At 46.8% G+C, this 12,651-nt stretch overlaps 1 protein-coding gene across 1 annotated transcript in view; it reads right to left on the bottom strand.

Moving 5' to 3' along the window:
* THADA (THADA, armadillo repeat containing) overlaps positions 1–12,651 on the bottom strand; it is a 285,149-nt gene that overhangs the window by 29,154 nt on the left and 243,344 nt on the right. The window contains 1 exon segment of the mRNA XM_006909639.3: positions 11,849–11,980. Within this exon segment, the coding sequence (XP_006909701.1) occupies positions 11,849–11,980 (132 nt within the window).

The following is a 12,651-nucleotide window of genomic DNA, read 5'->3' as shown; positions in this document are numbered from 1 at the left end:
ACAAAGGCCTGGAAGGTTTTGTGGAGAAGGGAGGCCTGGGGCTGGGGCTGTCGAACCAGCACCATTTATGTCAGTGGACAAGGACATACTGGGCAGAAGACGGATCTGAGCAACAGCACAGAGGACGGAAAGGGTGGGGTATATGTAAAGAGATGCCCTCTGGACTCTCTCCTCCATTTCCCCATTCTTGGGTCTCTTTTAAGTGTGGTCTCCCCAACCTCCCCATTAGAGAGATAGCCTTCTAGTAAATTCTAGCTGTGGGTAATGCAATTGCAAGGTCTGCAACCTTATCTTCTAACAGAGGTTTTTTTAAAATTTTATTTTTATTTTTATTTTTGGTGATGTGTGTGGTTCTAAGAAATACAATGGGGATATAAGCAACTAAACTCATCGAGTTAGTGAAAAAATTAGATTAAAATTATTATTATTTATTTTTCTTATAAAATTGGCTTTCTTATAATTCCTTCCTTATAAAATGTGAGTTGCTAAAAAACAATAATTTGGATGCAAATAAAGGGGAACTTGTTGCTTTTAGTTGAAATAACAGTGAGAAGGTAAACTCCCAACAGTTTAAGGCCAGAGGCTCTATCTTATTTATCTCTATGTCCCCAGCTGCTAGCAAGCAGCCAGAACTTTCCAGGAACTCAGTAATTAGTACCTGTGTGAAAACAAGATGGGAGACAGTGACAGGTGAAGGCCCTATTTCCCCAAATCCACTTTTCTCTCCTTACGTAGAAGTAGACTTTTTAGTTGTGTATAGGTCCATTTAGCTCAAAACCATATTTCTGAGCCTCCTTTGCTGAGCCATGTGACACATGACTAAGTCCTGGCTGGTGAGACACCACTGGAAGTGGTGCACGTAACTTCTAGGTGTGCCTTCCCCTTCCCTCCTTCTGTTTACTGGATTGTGGATGTGGCAGTGGGAACTAAAACTGCCACCTTGGACCATAAGAAGGATGGTGTCTACTGAAAATGGCAGAGTACCAAGAAAGAAGGAGTAGGACCCTGATAATTGTGGATCATCACAGTAGACCACTGAGCCTTTTATGTGAGGAGGGAGAAATGAGCTGCTACCTTGTTCAAGCCACCTTTAATTTGGTCTCTCTGTTACAGGTGTCAAACCTCGATCCTGACTAAACAGCAGCTTTTTCGTGCTTGAAACCCCCCCCCAAAACACTTTGAAAGTCCACTTCAAAATATGCCTCAAACTAAGATCCTTGGTTGTACTCCAGTAATTGAGTACTTTATCTGGAGGTGGGGGGAGGGTGGAGAGGGAGCAAGGGAAAGCGAGAGGAAGGAAGAGTGGGTAAAGTTGCTGTCAACTCTTGTCTCTGATTCTCACTTGATGCTTCCTGCCTTGGCTCCTGAAGACCAGCTTCACAAGAAATCACTTTTGAAAAGCTGAGTTACTAAACTACAGTGAGGATTCCCTGCTCATTTAGACATTGGGGCGGGGGTGGGGCGGGATCTCTTACATTTGCTAAATATGATGCATCAGTAAACTGGCCAGAGCTTATCTCCTAAAAGCCTATTCTTCTCATACATTCACATCCAAATTGCTTCCATGTTCCCTTTACAAAGATCCACCCAGAAAGGCATAAAGGTTTACAACACAACAACCTGCATATTTATATGCGCACGTGCGCGCGCGCGCGCGCACACACACACGTACACACACACACCATGAGCACAGATAAAAATTCTCCCTGTATTGCCCTGGCACCACCAGAGCCACCTCTCGTTCTGGTCTTCTGCCTGTAAGCTCTCCTGCCCTGTGGATTCTTAGAGTGAAAAAGAGCAGCGGGAACAAGGAATCCAGGTGATCACTGTGAGAGACTTGAGAAGAGGCAGGTTTTGTGGCAGGGTGTTGAAGAATGAGGGGCTACTGTAGTAGGGCAGCAGCTATATGCTCATTTAGACAGTGGGGCGGGGGTGGGGCGGGATCTCTTACATTTGCTAAATATGATGCATCAGTAAACTGGCCAGAGCTTATCTCCTAAAAGCCTATTCTTCTCATACATTCACATCCAAATTGCTTCCATGTTCCCTTTACAAAGATCCACCCAGAAAGGCATAAAGGTTTACAACACAACAACCTGCATATTTATATGCGCACGTGCGCGCGCGCGCGCGCACACACACACGTACACACACACACCATGAGCACAGATAAAAATTCTCCCTGTATTGCCCTGGCACCACCAGAGCCACCTCTCGTTCTGGTCTTCTGCCTGTAAGCTCTCCTGCCCTGTGGATTCTTAGAGTGAAAAAGAGCAGCGGGAACAAGGAATCCAGGTGATCACTGTGAGAGACTTGAGAAGAGGCAGGTTTTGTGGCAGGGTGTTGAAGAATGAGGGGCTACTGTAGTAGGGCAGCAGCTATATTGTAACAGTCCCGGTTTGACAATCATTTGGGTGTTGGGACCAGAGGAAGAAGATCAGCCCTCCGGCAACTCTGTAGGTGAATGGACTCGGGTGGGGAAAGGCAGGAGCCGGTGCTGATGGAAGGCGTGGACGGTGCTCAGGAAGGGCCAGCTGAACTCCTCGGTCATTCTAACCAGCCCAAGGCTAAATGAGGATGGGGCCTATCCGGTCATCCCTGAGAGAGATGTGACCCTAACTCTTGAAGCTGGCTTAGGTTCAAAAAAGGAAGACTGCTGGCAATAGTGAAAAGAGAAATCTTGCACCCTGACATGGCCTAGCTGAGGACAGTGAGGGCTCCTGAGGTCGGGAAAGGAGAGCACAGGGGAGGAGAGTTGAGGCTGTGAGCAGCAGCCTGAGGATCACCGGCACTGGGTTTGCCCTATGGGCAGACAAAACCCTGCCGGCCACGTCAGCACCAGATGGCCTAAGCCCCAGACTGTGGGCTTATCATCCCACAGGGGTCAGTCACCTTGGGCCCAGGGAGCTTAGCTTTCAGGGACAGCAACAGTGGAGACAAAATGATACAAAAATGACCCTCATTTCCTCGAGAGGAGTCTGTTGTTGTCTCTCTGGGGCTTAGTCACTGGGAGGCCATGGAAACAATCCCATCACCCTAGCAACCAGGCCCAGCCTAGGATTCAGTGGCAGTGGCAACCTGCTCCCACATCTAAGACAGGAGCATTAGTTTGCGCCTGTTTTTGCACATCAGGGGGCTGGCTGCCAGCGACTCGCTTGCTGAGATGCAGGGGAACATCAGGGGCCCAGGCTTCCTGGGACAGTAACTGATGAAAAAGGCAGTTTGGTACACGGTGATGGTCTCCACCAAGACAGCCCACCAAAGCTAGGGGAATGGAGAGGCAGCACACTGGCTCCTGCCTTGATTGGGCATCTTTGTTTTGAAGGAATAAATGAGAAAAGAGAACCAGTTCCTACACAGCTCTCTTCCTTCACCAGCCATTTCCCCTCACCTTCTCTCTGGGCAATTCCAGAGGTCGGCCTGGGAGTTAGCAGTGCCATTCCTAACTTCTTGTTTCCTCCCCTGGAACCCTACTGACAATACAGATGAACACCCAGACAGCCCTGAGAGAGAGGCCCAGCAGGGAGCAAGGGCTGACTGCAGGGTGTGGTTCTGCTGCTGGGAGATGCCTGGTTTCATAGAACACTCTGTTCTTCCCGTCCCTGTGACGCTGGAGTTCCTACCAGCCCTCTCTTCAAGGAAGGCTTGCATTTCCTCTGCCCTTACCCCACAGCACCCATCTCACCGTGCCCTGATGGGTTCTCTCCAACCCCGGAGTCCGGATTATTCTTAGTGGATACCCCTATATTTCTGTCACTTCCTTTCTGTAAATCAAGGCTTGGGGAGCAGTAGAGAGAAGTGCTGTTCTGTGTCTCAAGTAAGTACATCTGAGTTTTAGACCTCATCTCCCACTAATCATGTGACACTGGGGAAATCGTGGGCTTCAGAGGTTCTAAAACTCTTGAGTCGTGTGAGTCCCTTCTGCTACGAAGGAGGACTGGAAAATAGGGACACAATCAGCCTTGATGCAGGACCTCCTGCATCCCTGGCTGCAACTGCCCTGGCCACCACAACTTCTATTTCCTTCCCCAGGACAAGCTCTGTTTATTTCGGATTCCAAACCCATTTTCTTGGGTTAGGATTCCAGTGTCTTTCTTTCAAATACGACAGTGAGGTTAGAAGACATTCAACATCCCCTTTCTATTAGCTCCTGGGTTCCAAACCTAGAGGCTAGGTTTGGCTTCCTTTTCCCGTCATAGAAGAGGTGCTGTAAGTGTAAGGTCTTTGTCACCATAGAAACTGAGCTCCAACTTTGGCTTGACACTTCCACAGGACCTTGGGTACATTACTTCAACTCTCTGAATTCCAGGTTACTCATATTTAAAATGGAGAAAATAGTAAAATATCTTATAGAGTAGCTGTGAGGATTTGAAGAGGTAAAATGCAGCAGGAGCACCCCGAGGGTAACGTTGTCCTCCTCACCTCCACCCCACCACTGGCCTACTCAGAGCGGGGAAGGGGCTGCCAGACGGGTCCCAGGAGGAAGGGGTCCCAAGAGGAAGGGGCCCCGTCCTCAGAGCTGATGCCACCAACCTCTGCCTTCCAAGACGGATTCACTCAGCACCAGCCCCAGACTCCTGACTACGGCCTAATGATTAACTGAGAGGTTGTCCCTGTGCTGGGTCCTGGGCCCCGGCGGAGGAAATTCTTGTCTAAGAAATTGCATCCAGCACAGGACAGGAAGGATTGATGAGGGAAAGGTGGGATTAGTGTGGGATCTGCCACAGTGGCCTAGCCTTAGCAGATGCTTTATCAGCTCCTTGTTGAGTTAAAGTCTCTGGGAAGAAGGGGGACCTAAGGTGGCTGATTTAATCTGCCAGAACAAGGATCTACCACCTTAGCGCAATTTCACAATTGAATACAAACAGCTCCACCTCCTTAGGTTGATTCTAAAAACACTAATCTCTTTACTGTATTTACTGTGACTGATAGGTTACTCCATTCCTTCAGTTAATTGATTATCCAACAGTGATTTTTGCTGAGCATCTGTTATGTGCCAGGTTCTGAGAATATAGTAACGAGCAAAATGGACAAAAATCCTAAGCTCTTAGAACTTTTGTTCTGATGGAGGGAGACAAACAAGGCAGACAAACAGTAAAATGATAAGACAGTGAAAGACCTATGCAGAGAATTAAACCTGGGAGTGAAGTAATAACAAATGACTGAGTGGCTACTATAAATTGGGTCGTCAAGGCAGGTTCTCTGTGGAGATGACGCTGAAGCCAAGATTGAAGTGACAAGTCGATGGAGCAGCTAGTGCAAAGGCCCTGTGGCTGCAGTGAGCTTGGCAAGTGGAGAACCCCAAAGAAGGCTGGGGTGGCTAGAGAAGAGAAGGAGGTGGAGAGGGCATAGCAGGTGATGAGGCTGGAGACAGAAGCCAGGTGAGGCAGGGTAGGGGCTTTGTATGTTACTTTAGGAGTTGGGTTTTATTCTAAGAAAGAAAAGAAGACAAAGGAGAGTTCTGAGCAGGAGGGCAACATCATCTGACCTGCTCCCTGTGAAGAGCCCTTTCATAGCCGTGTGGACATTGGGTTGCAGGCAGACAAGGGCAGAGGCAGGAAGACTAGGCTGGAGGGTTTTGCAGATGTCCAGGTGAGAGATGACGGTGTCTTAGACTAGCACACGAAACAAGCCTGGTAGACAGGCAATTTGTAAGTATTTGTTCAATGAATAAATGAATGAATGAATAAATGAATATGCTTGATGTCACCACATTTTGCCTCATATTAAATAGTAAAAGCTATGGACCGTCTATGTAGATATGGGAGGAGGAGTGAAAAAACAATATAGAATTTTAAAATAGGCACAAAGAAAAGAGAGAGACAAATAGTTGAGCTTGTCCCAAGAGGAATTTACGTCGGACTGGGAGACAGATATGAGTGTACATTCTAGTGTAGTTCTTCACTTTTTTGGGTCACCCTTCTCCAGAAAAAGGTATTTGGTACATGCATATAATATTACACTCACCGAGCTTAAAGGCCCTCTAAAATTGAGTCTGGGGCTAGGCCCTGGCACCACAGAACAGAAAAGACACTTTGGAGCCACTGTATCAGAGTAGCTTAGGAAAGAACCTATTAGAAGGCAGAGGGAAGAGAGAGGCCGCACTCAGGGAGTGCTTTTTCCAGGACCTGACCTCACAAACTTGCAGGAATTAAAAAAAGCCCAGGGCCCCCACAGTGAGCATGTGGCTGGGTGGGCAGGAGGACTTGGTAGAGAGCTCTAGAGGTTCCAGGGGTGGGACCATCGGTGACTTAGCATGAAGACCCACAGGCCTGGGGCTTTGCTGACTCAGTCACTGTGGGGCCACTGTGTAATGTCACAGTGACCCGGCCTCCCTGCCTGCTTGCTCAAGGGTTGGAGCATGTGACATGTGTTCATATTCTCATGCTGGCTCTTGGGGTCTGTGTGGATGACGATGGTGCACGTGTGTATGTGTGTGAGGGGGGAGGGGTGTGGGGGGAAGAAATACAGTTTTGGGGAAATTGAGCAGGCCTTGGGGCTTTTCTTCTTCACTTTACCCTGGGCTATATGACTGTTTCAACTCAGCCCCACAATGCAGCTCGCCTCCTGCCCCACTCTCTAGCTTCTGAGTCTGTTTTTCTACATCCTGCTCTTGTTTCCACTCTTCCACTGCCCTGCTAAGCTCCACTGTTATTCCAGAGTCTCCATGTGCCAAGCACAGAGGCTCTCGTGGTGTCTCCTGTTAACCCAGAGCCATGGCCCCTGCAGCCCCAGGCTGGCTCCCTGGCCCTGCAGCCTTGAGACGCAGACCTGAGAGATAAGAGTAAGGAAGGGACAAGTACTACAGGGCTCGCAACAGCCTGCAACCCATAGAGTGAGTCACTCAGAGTTTGCAAAACCATTGCTCCTCAAGCTGGTTCTAGCAGGTAGGGTCAGCCAGCTTTGGGAGTCTTTCTTGTTTCAAAGGGCACCCTAACCTCTTTAGAGAACTTGGGACTGACTGAGACAATTACTGTTAGGTGGCCTACAATGGTGGGAGGTCAGTCTATCAACACAAATTGACCACATACTGTGTACCTAACAGAAGGCCCAAGGGCTAGTTGGGAAAATGAAACCAAATAAAGCACATGATAGAGGAAATAATACAAAAGTAGAAAATCAAGGGCTATTTGGGGTGATATAATAACCAAATGCCACAGGGATTCAGAGGGAAGGGAGATCCCGGAGGAGTGGGCGTTGCAGAGAAGGTGGGATTTCACGTGTCACCACTACACATTTATAGTTGGCAGAATCAGCAGAGGTTTTACACGATTTTTGTGGGTAAGAGGCCTGTTTAAACGGGAGGGATCAGAGCTACTCGGAGCCAGTACTCCAAGGAAAAGAACCACCAGTCGTGCACACGCGCGTGGGTTCAGCTCTTGCTTCTCTTCCTCCCTGTGTTTGTCTCTTTCTTAAAAGTTTTTTCTTACAGTTTTTTCATAAGAAAATTTCTTCCTTATATGTCAATTATATCTCAATTTAAAAAAATAAAAAGTTTCTACCAAGAAGTCCTCCTTCTTGAACGTAAACTGACAATGGGTTTGAGATTTGGAGCCCCTTGAAATTCTTTGTTAACAGGCTTTCCTTTCTTATCCTGAATCAGCTAAAGCTGACTGTTGGTTATCAGAAATTTTTTTCTGAATCTCACAAATGGAACTGAGGAAAGGGAGGAGGCCATCTCAGTTAGGCCTCCTTGGCAGAAACGGAAGAAAGAGGGAGAGACCACATGCTGGGAAGGGCAGGGAGCCTGAGGAGGCGGTTCAGAAAGCCAGTCCCCTGCCTACCCTTCCCTGTCTCGGCCAGTTCAGAGCCTCCCACCTCTGCCAGGTGAATACGTGTGTGTGTGTGTGTGTGTGTGTGTGTGTGTGTGTGTGTGTGGTATTTCACCTGGGTGCCGACACATCTAGCCATCCCTGAGGGACCTCTCAGGTCTGTGCCATCTGCCCTCTTGTCCTGAGTCCTCCAGTTTGACTTTGCAACATACTAAGTTACACCCATCAGAGACCCCACATGGGAGTCAAAGGGCTCTACAAAAAGGAAAGGCTCAAATACCCCTGCTGGAAAGGCCATGGAATAAACCCCCAATTGTTTAATTCTGGCCATCCTCAAGCTCTGTAGGTGGCGTGTGAGTGTGTGTGCGTTTCAAGGTTTTTTTTTTTCAACCTCTCTTCCTCCAAAAGCAGCCTGTTAACGTTTGTACCTTCACAGGTTCCTCCCCTGCTGCTTTCATCCAGAACTCTGCCTAACTTGAGAATCACTCAAGTTTAGTGATTTAAATTTAAATACTGTTCAGGTTGTTTTTCCTCATATGGAAGCCCTTGTTCAAATGAAATCTGATGTGAAATCCTGATATAGTATATAAGACAGACACGCGTGAGCTGCTCAGGTGGAAAAAGAGGAGCCCAGGAGGGGTGGGAACCACGGAGCTGACGGCCTTGGTTTCCTGTTCTTGAAATTAGAGCTCTTTCCAGAGCATTTCAAGGCCTGAGGTAAAGTCAGAACAGCGAAAGGAGAAAGAGGGGCTTCCCCTGCAGTCCTGCCCAACACGTTCTTATCTAGCTGCAAATTTCAAGCCCCTATTCTTAAGTTCCAGAAATGCCATTTCCTCTTTCCTCTTGGTGTGCCCTATGACGGGCATAGAGGAGCGGGGAGGTACGGGGTGGAGAGGGTCTCACTGCTGGGGCTCTCTTAAGTCCATCTTCCAAAGCTGATGGAGCCTCAGAGGTTGCTCAGAGTTGCTCTTAAGCTGTGAGTTTCACCTTCCTGGTGACCACGTGGGGTGAAGGACTAGCAGGAGGACAGCAGGAGAAATCAGCAGGCAAAAAAGGTAAACAACGAACCCATCCTCACAAGGCTATCTAACCATGGAGTTACTTTCTCCGGGCTTTCCAGAACCATTAGCTTACTCTGCAAACTGACACCTGGAGCCAGCTGTGTGCAAGGCGACATGCTAGGGCGATGAAGTCTGAATGACTCTTTTAATGCTTGCCTCTTCTTCAACAGTTTCTAGCCAGTGCCCACTGGGACCAATAGCTGGCCCTCTTAAAGAGTGCTGGGCTCCCAGGATAATGGTGCCGTGTGCTGGCGAGAGCAGAACAGAGCGGGATAGTTCACTCTGTTCCTACAGAAGATGAAGGTCCCCCTTTGCCCTCTCAATTTCCATTGCCAATCTCTCCAAGGCCTAAGGAATACTCTGTCCCAGATCACAGTGACTTGTGGCCTCTGTCTTTCTCGATTCTGGGTAGTTTCACTTCCTGGAACCCCAGAGCCCAACTGCTACATCAGTGCCAGAGGCACAACTAGGTTATTTCCCGTGGATCCCTTACAGGTTTGCAACCTTGAAGGCATCTCTGCTTCCCCTTCTCTCCCACCTCCCACAAGCTCCAGCTCGCAAATCCTGTTGGGTCTACCCGCCATGCACTCTGACTAAAGTGAAAAATTGGGGATGATCCTCAGCGCTCAGTTACTTTTCAGTCTAAAGTAGACGTATTTATATTCTTTGCCTAAGAAAATCAAGCCATAATATGGAAGTTCTGTCTAAGCACTGCCATCATGCAGTACAGAGAACTCCAGGGAAGTGCTGAGCGAGTGTCCCCACAGTGCTGTTATGTTGCTGAGATCTTTGAACTTGAAGAATCCAGCTTGAGTTTGATTTTTTCTGGATGCATAAATTTACTCCAAATAAAGGGAAGGTGGACAATGTTTTCATATAATTTAGGGGAAAATAATAGGAGTTACCCTGGGGTCTGAATTGTTGATAAACCAGTCAGATGTCTATCAATATATACTGTGTTGGTCTTTTCTAATTGTGGAACTGGATGAAAAAAAAAAAACCATTTTGTTTTGGAATAATTTCATGCATACAGAAAAGATACAACTATAGCAACTCCTATCTGTGTTTCCTATTTATATGCACGTACAGATTTATTTTTTCCGAACCATTTGAGAGTATGTTGCAGGCATTGTGCCTCTTTACCCCTTAATGTTTTAGTTGTGGATTTCCCAAGAACAATAACATTCTCTGACAAAACCACAATACAGTCATCAAATTCAGGAAATTTAACACTGATTTTAACCTACAGATAATATTTCAATGTTGTCAGTTATTCTCATGTGGTTTTTCACCCCTCTAGCACAGGATCTGGTCCAGGGTATAATCCAATCCTACGTTTAGTTGTTACAGAATTCTTGTCTTTTTCATACCTGAAATCCGTTTTTATAGATGAAGATGAGGAATACAATGATAGACAAGTAGCCTTCTACATTTATTATTCCCTCAGAGGCTTTCGCATGTGGAATTTTACATGCAAAGGGCATTCAATATATAATTATTGATTACTATTGCTTGAGAAAAAATTCAAACTAGGAGAGATAATATGGTAATATAGTTTTGTTAGAAATGAATTTGGAAGAATTCTAAAAGAAATAAAAGTAGTAGGGCAAAGACCTACTACAGATTAGGAAGGAAGAGGTTCACCTAGGAATTCCACCATGAAATGATCTTTCCCAGCTTTGGTGGAGAGAGTCCTAGAAAAAATCTAGCAAGTGTTATATTCCACCAAATATCTACTGAGCACTCACTGGGTGCTTTGTGGGTCCTTCTAAGGAAAATGCACAATTGCAAAGAAGAAAAGCAACGAATCACTTATGATAGAATTTTAGATATCCAGGAGCTATGACAGGTTGGGACGAGAGGGGCGCGGGGAGGTGAAGGCTGCTTGTACATCACTTGCAGCACAAATCTGAATATTTTCCCACAGAGGGACAAAGCTGATTATGGCTAAACCTGCTCCACAGTAGTAACACTGACAGGTTATTAAAAAAACTAGCTTCTTCTACATATGCAGAGAAAAGTTACCAGACCATTGCAACAGAGGTTTGAGGTATGGGGAAGTTCACACATTCCAAGGGGAGCTTCCGGAGACCAAAGCCCTAGCCACGGGGATGAGGGACCCTGAATTGGTTATAAACACCATCTGGCTATTTCTCTTCCCATTCTGCTAACCACTAAGGCAAACTTCTTTGCTTGGCCTGTGACCCCTTGTCTCAAAATGGTGTTCTTGTTTCTCTTTGAGATGGCTGACCCAGAGATCGTTCCTGACACCCAATCCCAAGTAGACAGAAACCCAGCTCATCATAGCAGTCACCCTCCCAGATGGCCATTTGTCCAGAGGTATTACCTTGCTTCTGAACCATCCGTCCCTTCCATCCACCAGCCCATTTTCCACCTGCAGCCGGCAGTTCCCTTTTGCTTCCATAGCATTTGCCCTCACGTACAGAAAACAAGAGCCCTGGCTGTACCAACTCATATTATGAGCTGCGTGGCTATGAGCTCAGAACTACCCACCTAGGCTGCTCCCCTCCTGCCTCCTGGGTTAACATTGCCACCAAAAGAGGAGCCAAGGCACAAAGGGGAAAAACCTGACTTACATTCATCTGTTTCTGTCATGTGTAAAAACTCATGGAGGAACTATGACCACAGATGGATCGATGATTCCCAGGTTATGCAACCACACAGATAATCAGGACTTGGCCTTATTTAAAAAAGGATGACAATGTGACTAATAGAAGGTATTGTTTATTAGATTTCTATCTTTGAAAACAATTTTTCTCTATGATAGCCTAGAGCAGGGGTCAGCGACCTTATGGCTAGTGGATCAAATCTGGGCACCCACTTGTTTATATATTGTTTATGGCTGCTTTCCCACTAAAATGGCAAAGTCGAGACAGAGACCAGATGGCCAACAAAACCTAAATATAAATTCTCTGGCTGGCCCTTTATAGAAAAAGTGTGCCAACCCTCTGTTCAAGAGCAATGAGGCACTGCAGAAGCATAAGAACGAGGTACCTGTTGAGTGGCAGGTGTTTTCTTGTGATATGGCAGTCATTACGGTTTCCGTGGCTGTGTCTCTGATGGCTTGCTCCTCACTCTGCAGGAGGGTGAAGACGCACCTCCAGAGAGCAAGTGTATCTTGTAGTCCTAAGAAGACCAAAGGGAATTCAAATTACCTAGGATGCAATTGATAGGCAGATACAAATACAGCTTCAGATCCATGGTGGAGGAGAACAGTATTTCACGAGCAGCAGCCATTCCTCTTTTCTGAGTATTACAAGAAAGGAAGATCGGAGAGTCAGATAAACAATGGAAGAGAGAGGGCCCTAAGGGGGAAGTTTTGGAAATGTCTTTTTCTTTTTTAGGGGTGAAGGCTTCTGGAGGCAACCAGCCCCAGGCAAGGTCTCCCAGAAGGGACATTTGGCTGACGAAGGCCCTGGGCCTCGCTGTCCACAATGACTCATGATTCTCAGGAATGAAATGTTAAATGAAATGTTATACATCAAGAGTGCTTTGGGGAAACTAGCCCAGTGCTGGTATGAGTGACTATTTGACCTTATAAATTCTGAAAGCAAAGTTTCAATCAAGATTATGCTTCGGGGGTAAGAATCGAAAAAGGGCAAGGAATTATGATAAAGGCACCAGCCTATGCCACGTCTATGTGGGGCCCACTACTTGACCACTATTATCCCTGGCAGGGACTCTATCTAGTCCCTGTGCTGGGTGTTGCTATGGATGATGGAAGAGGAAAAGCCAGTATCTGTCCCTGAGCACCTAAAAGGAACATCAAGTTAAGAATACAACGCAGTGAGAAGTCA

The sequence above is a fragment of the Pteropus alecto genome, unplaced genomic scaffold (assembly GCF_000325575.1).
Source record: "Pteropus alecto unplaced genomic scaffold, ASM32557v1 scaffold131, whole genome shotgun sequence".
NCBI classification, from domain to species: Eukaryota; Metazoa; Chordata; class Mammalia; order Chiroptera; family Pteropodidae; genus Pteropus; species Pteropus alecto.
This window is presented reverse-complemented; position numbering and strand designations above follow the sequence as displayed.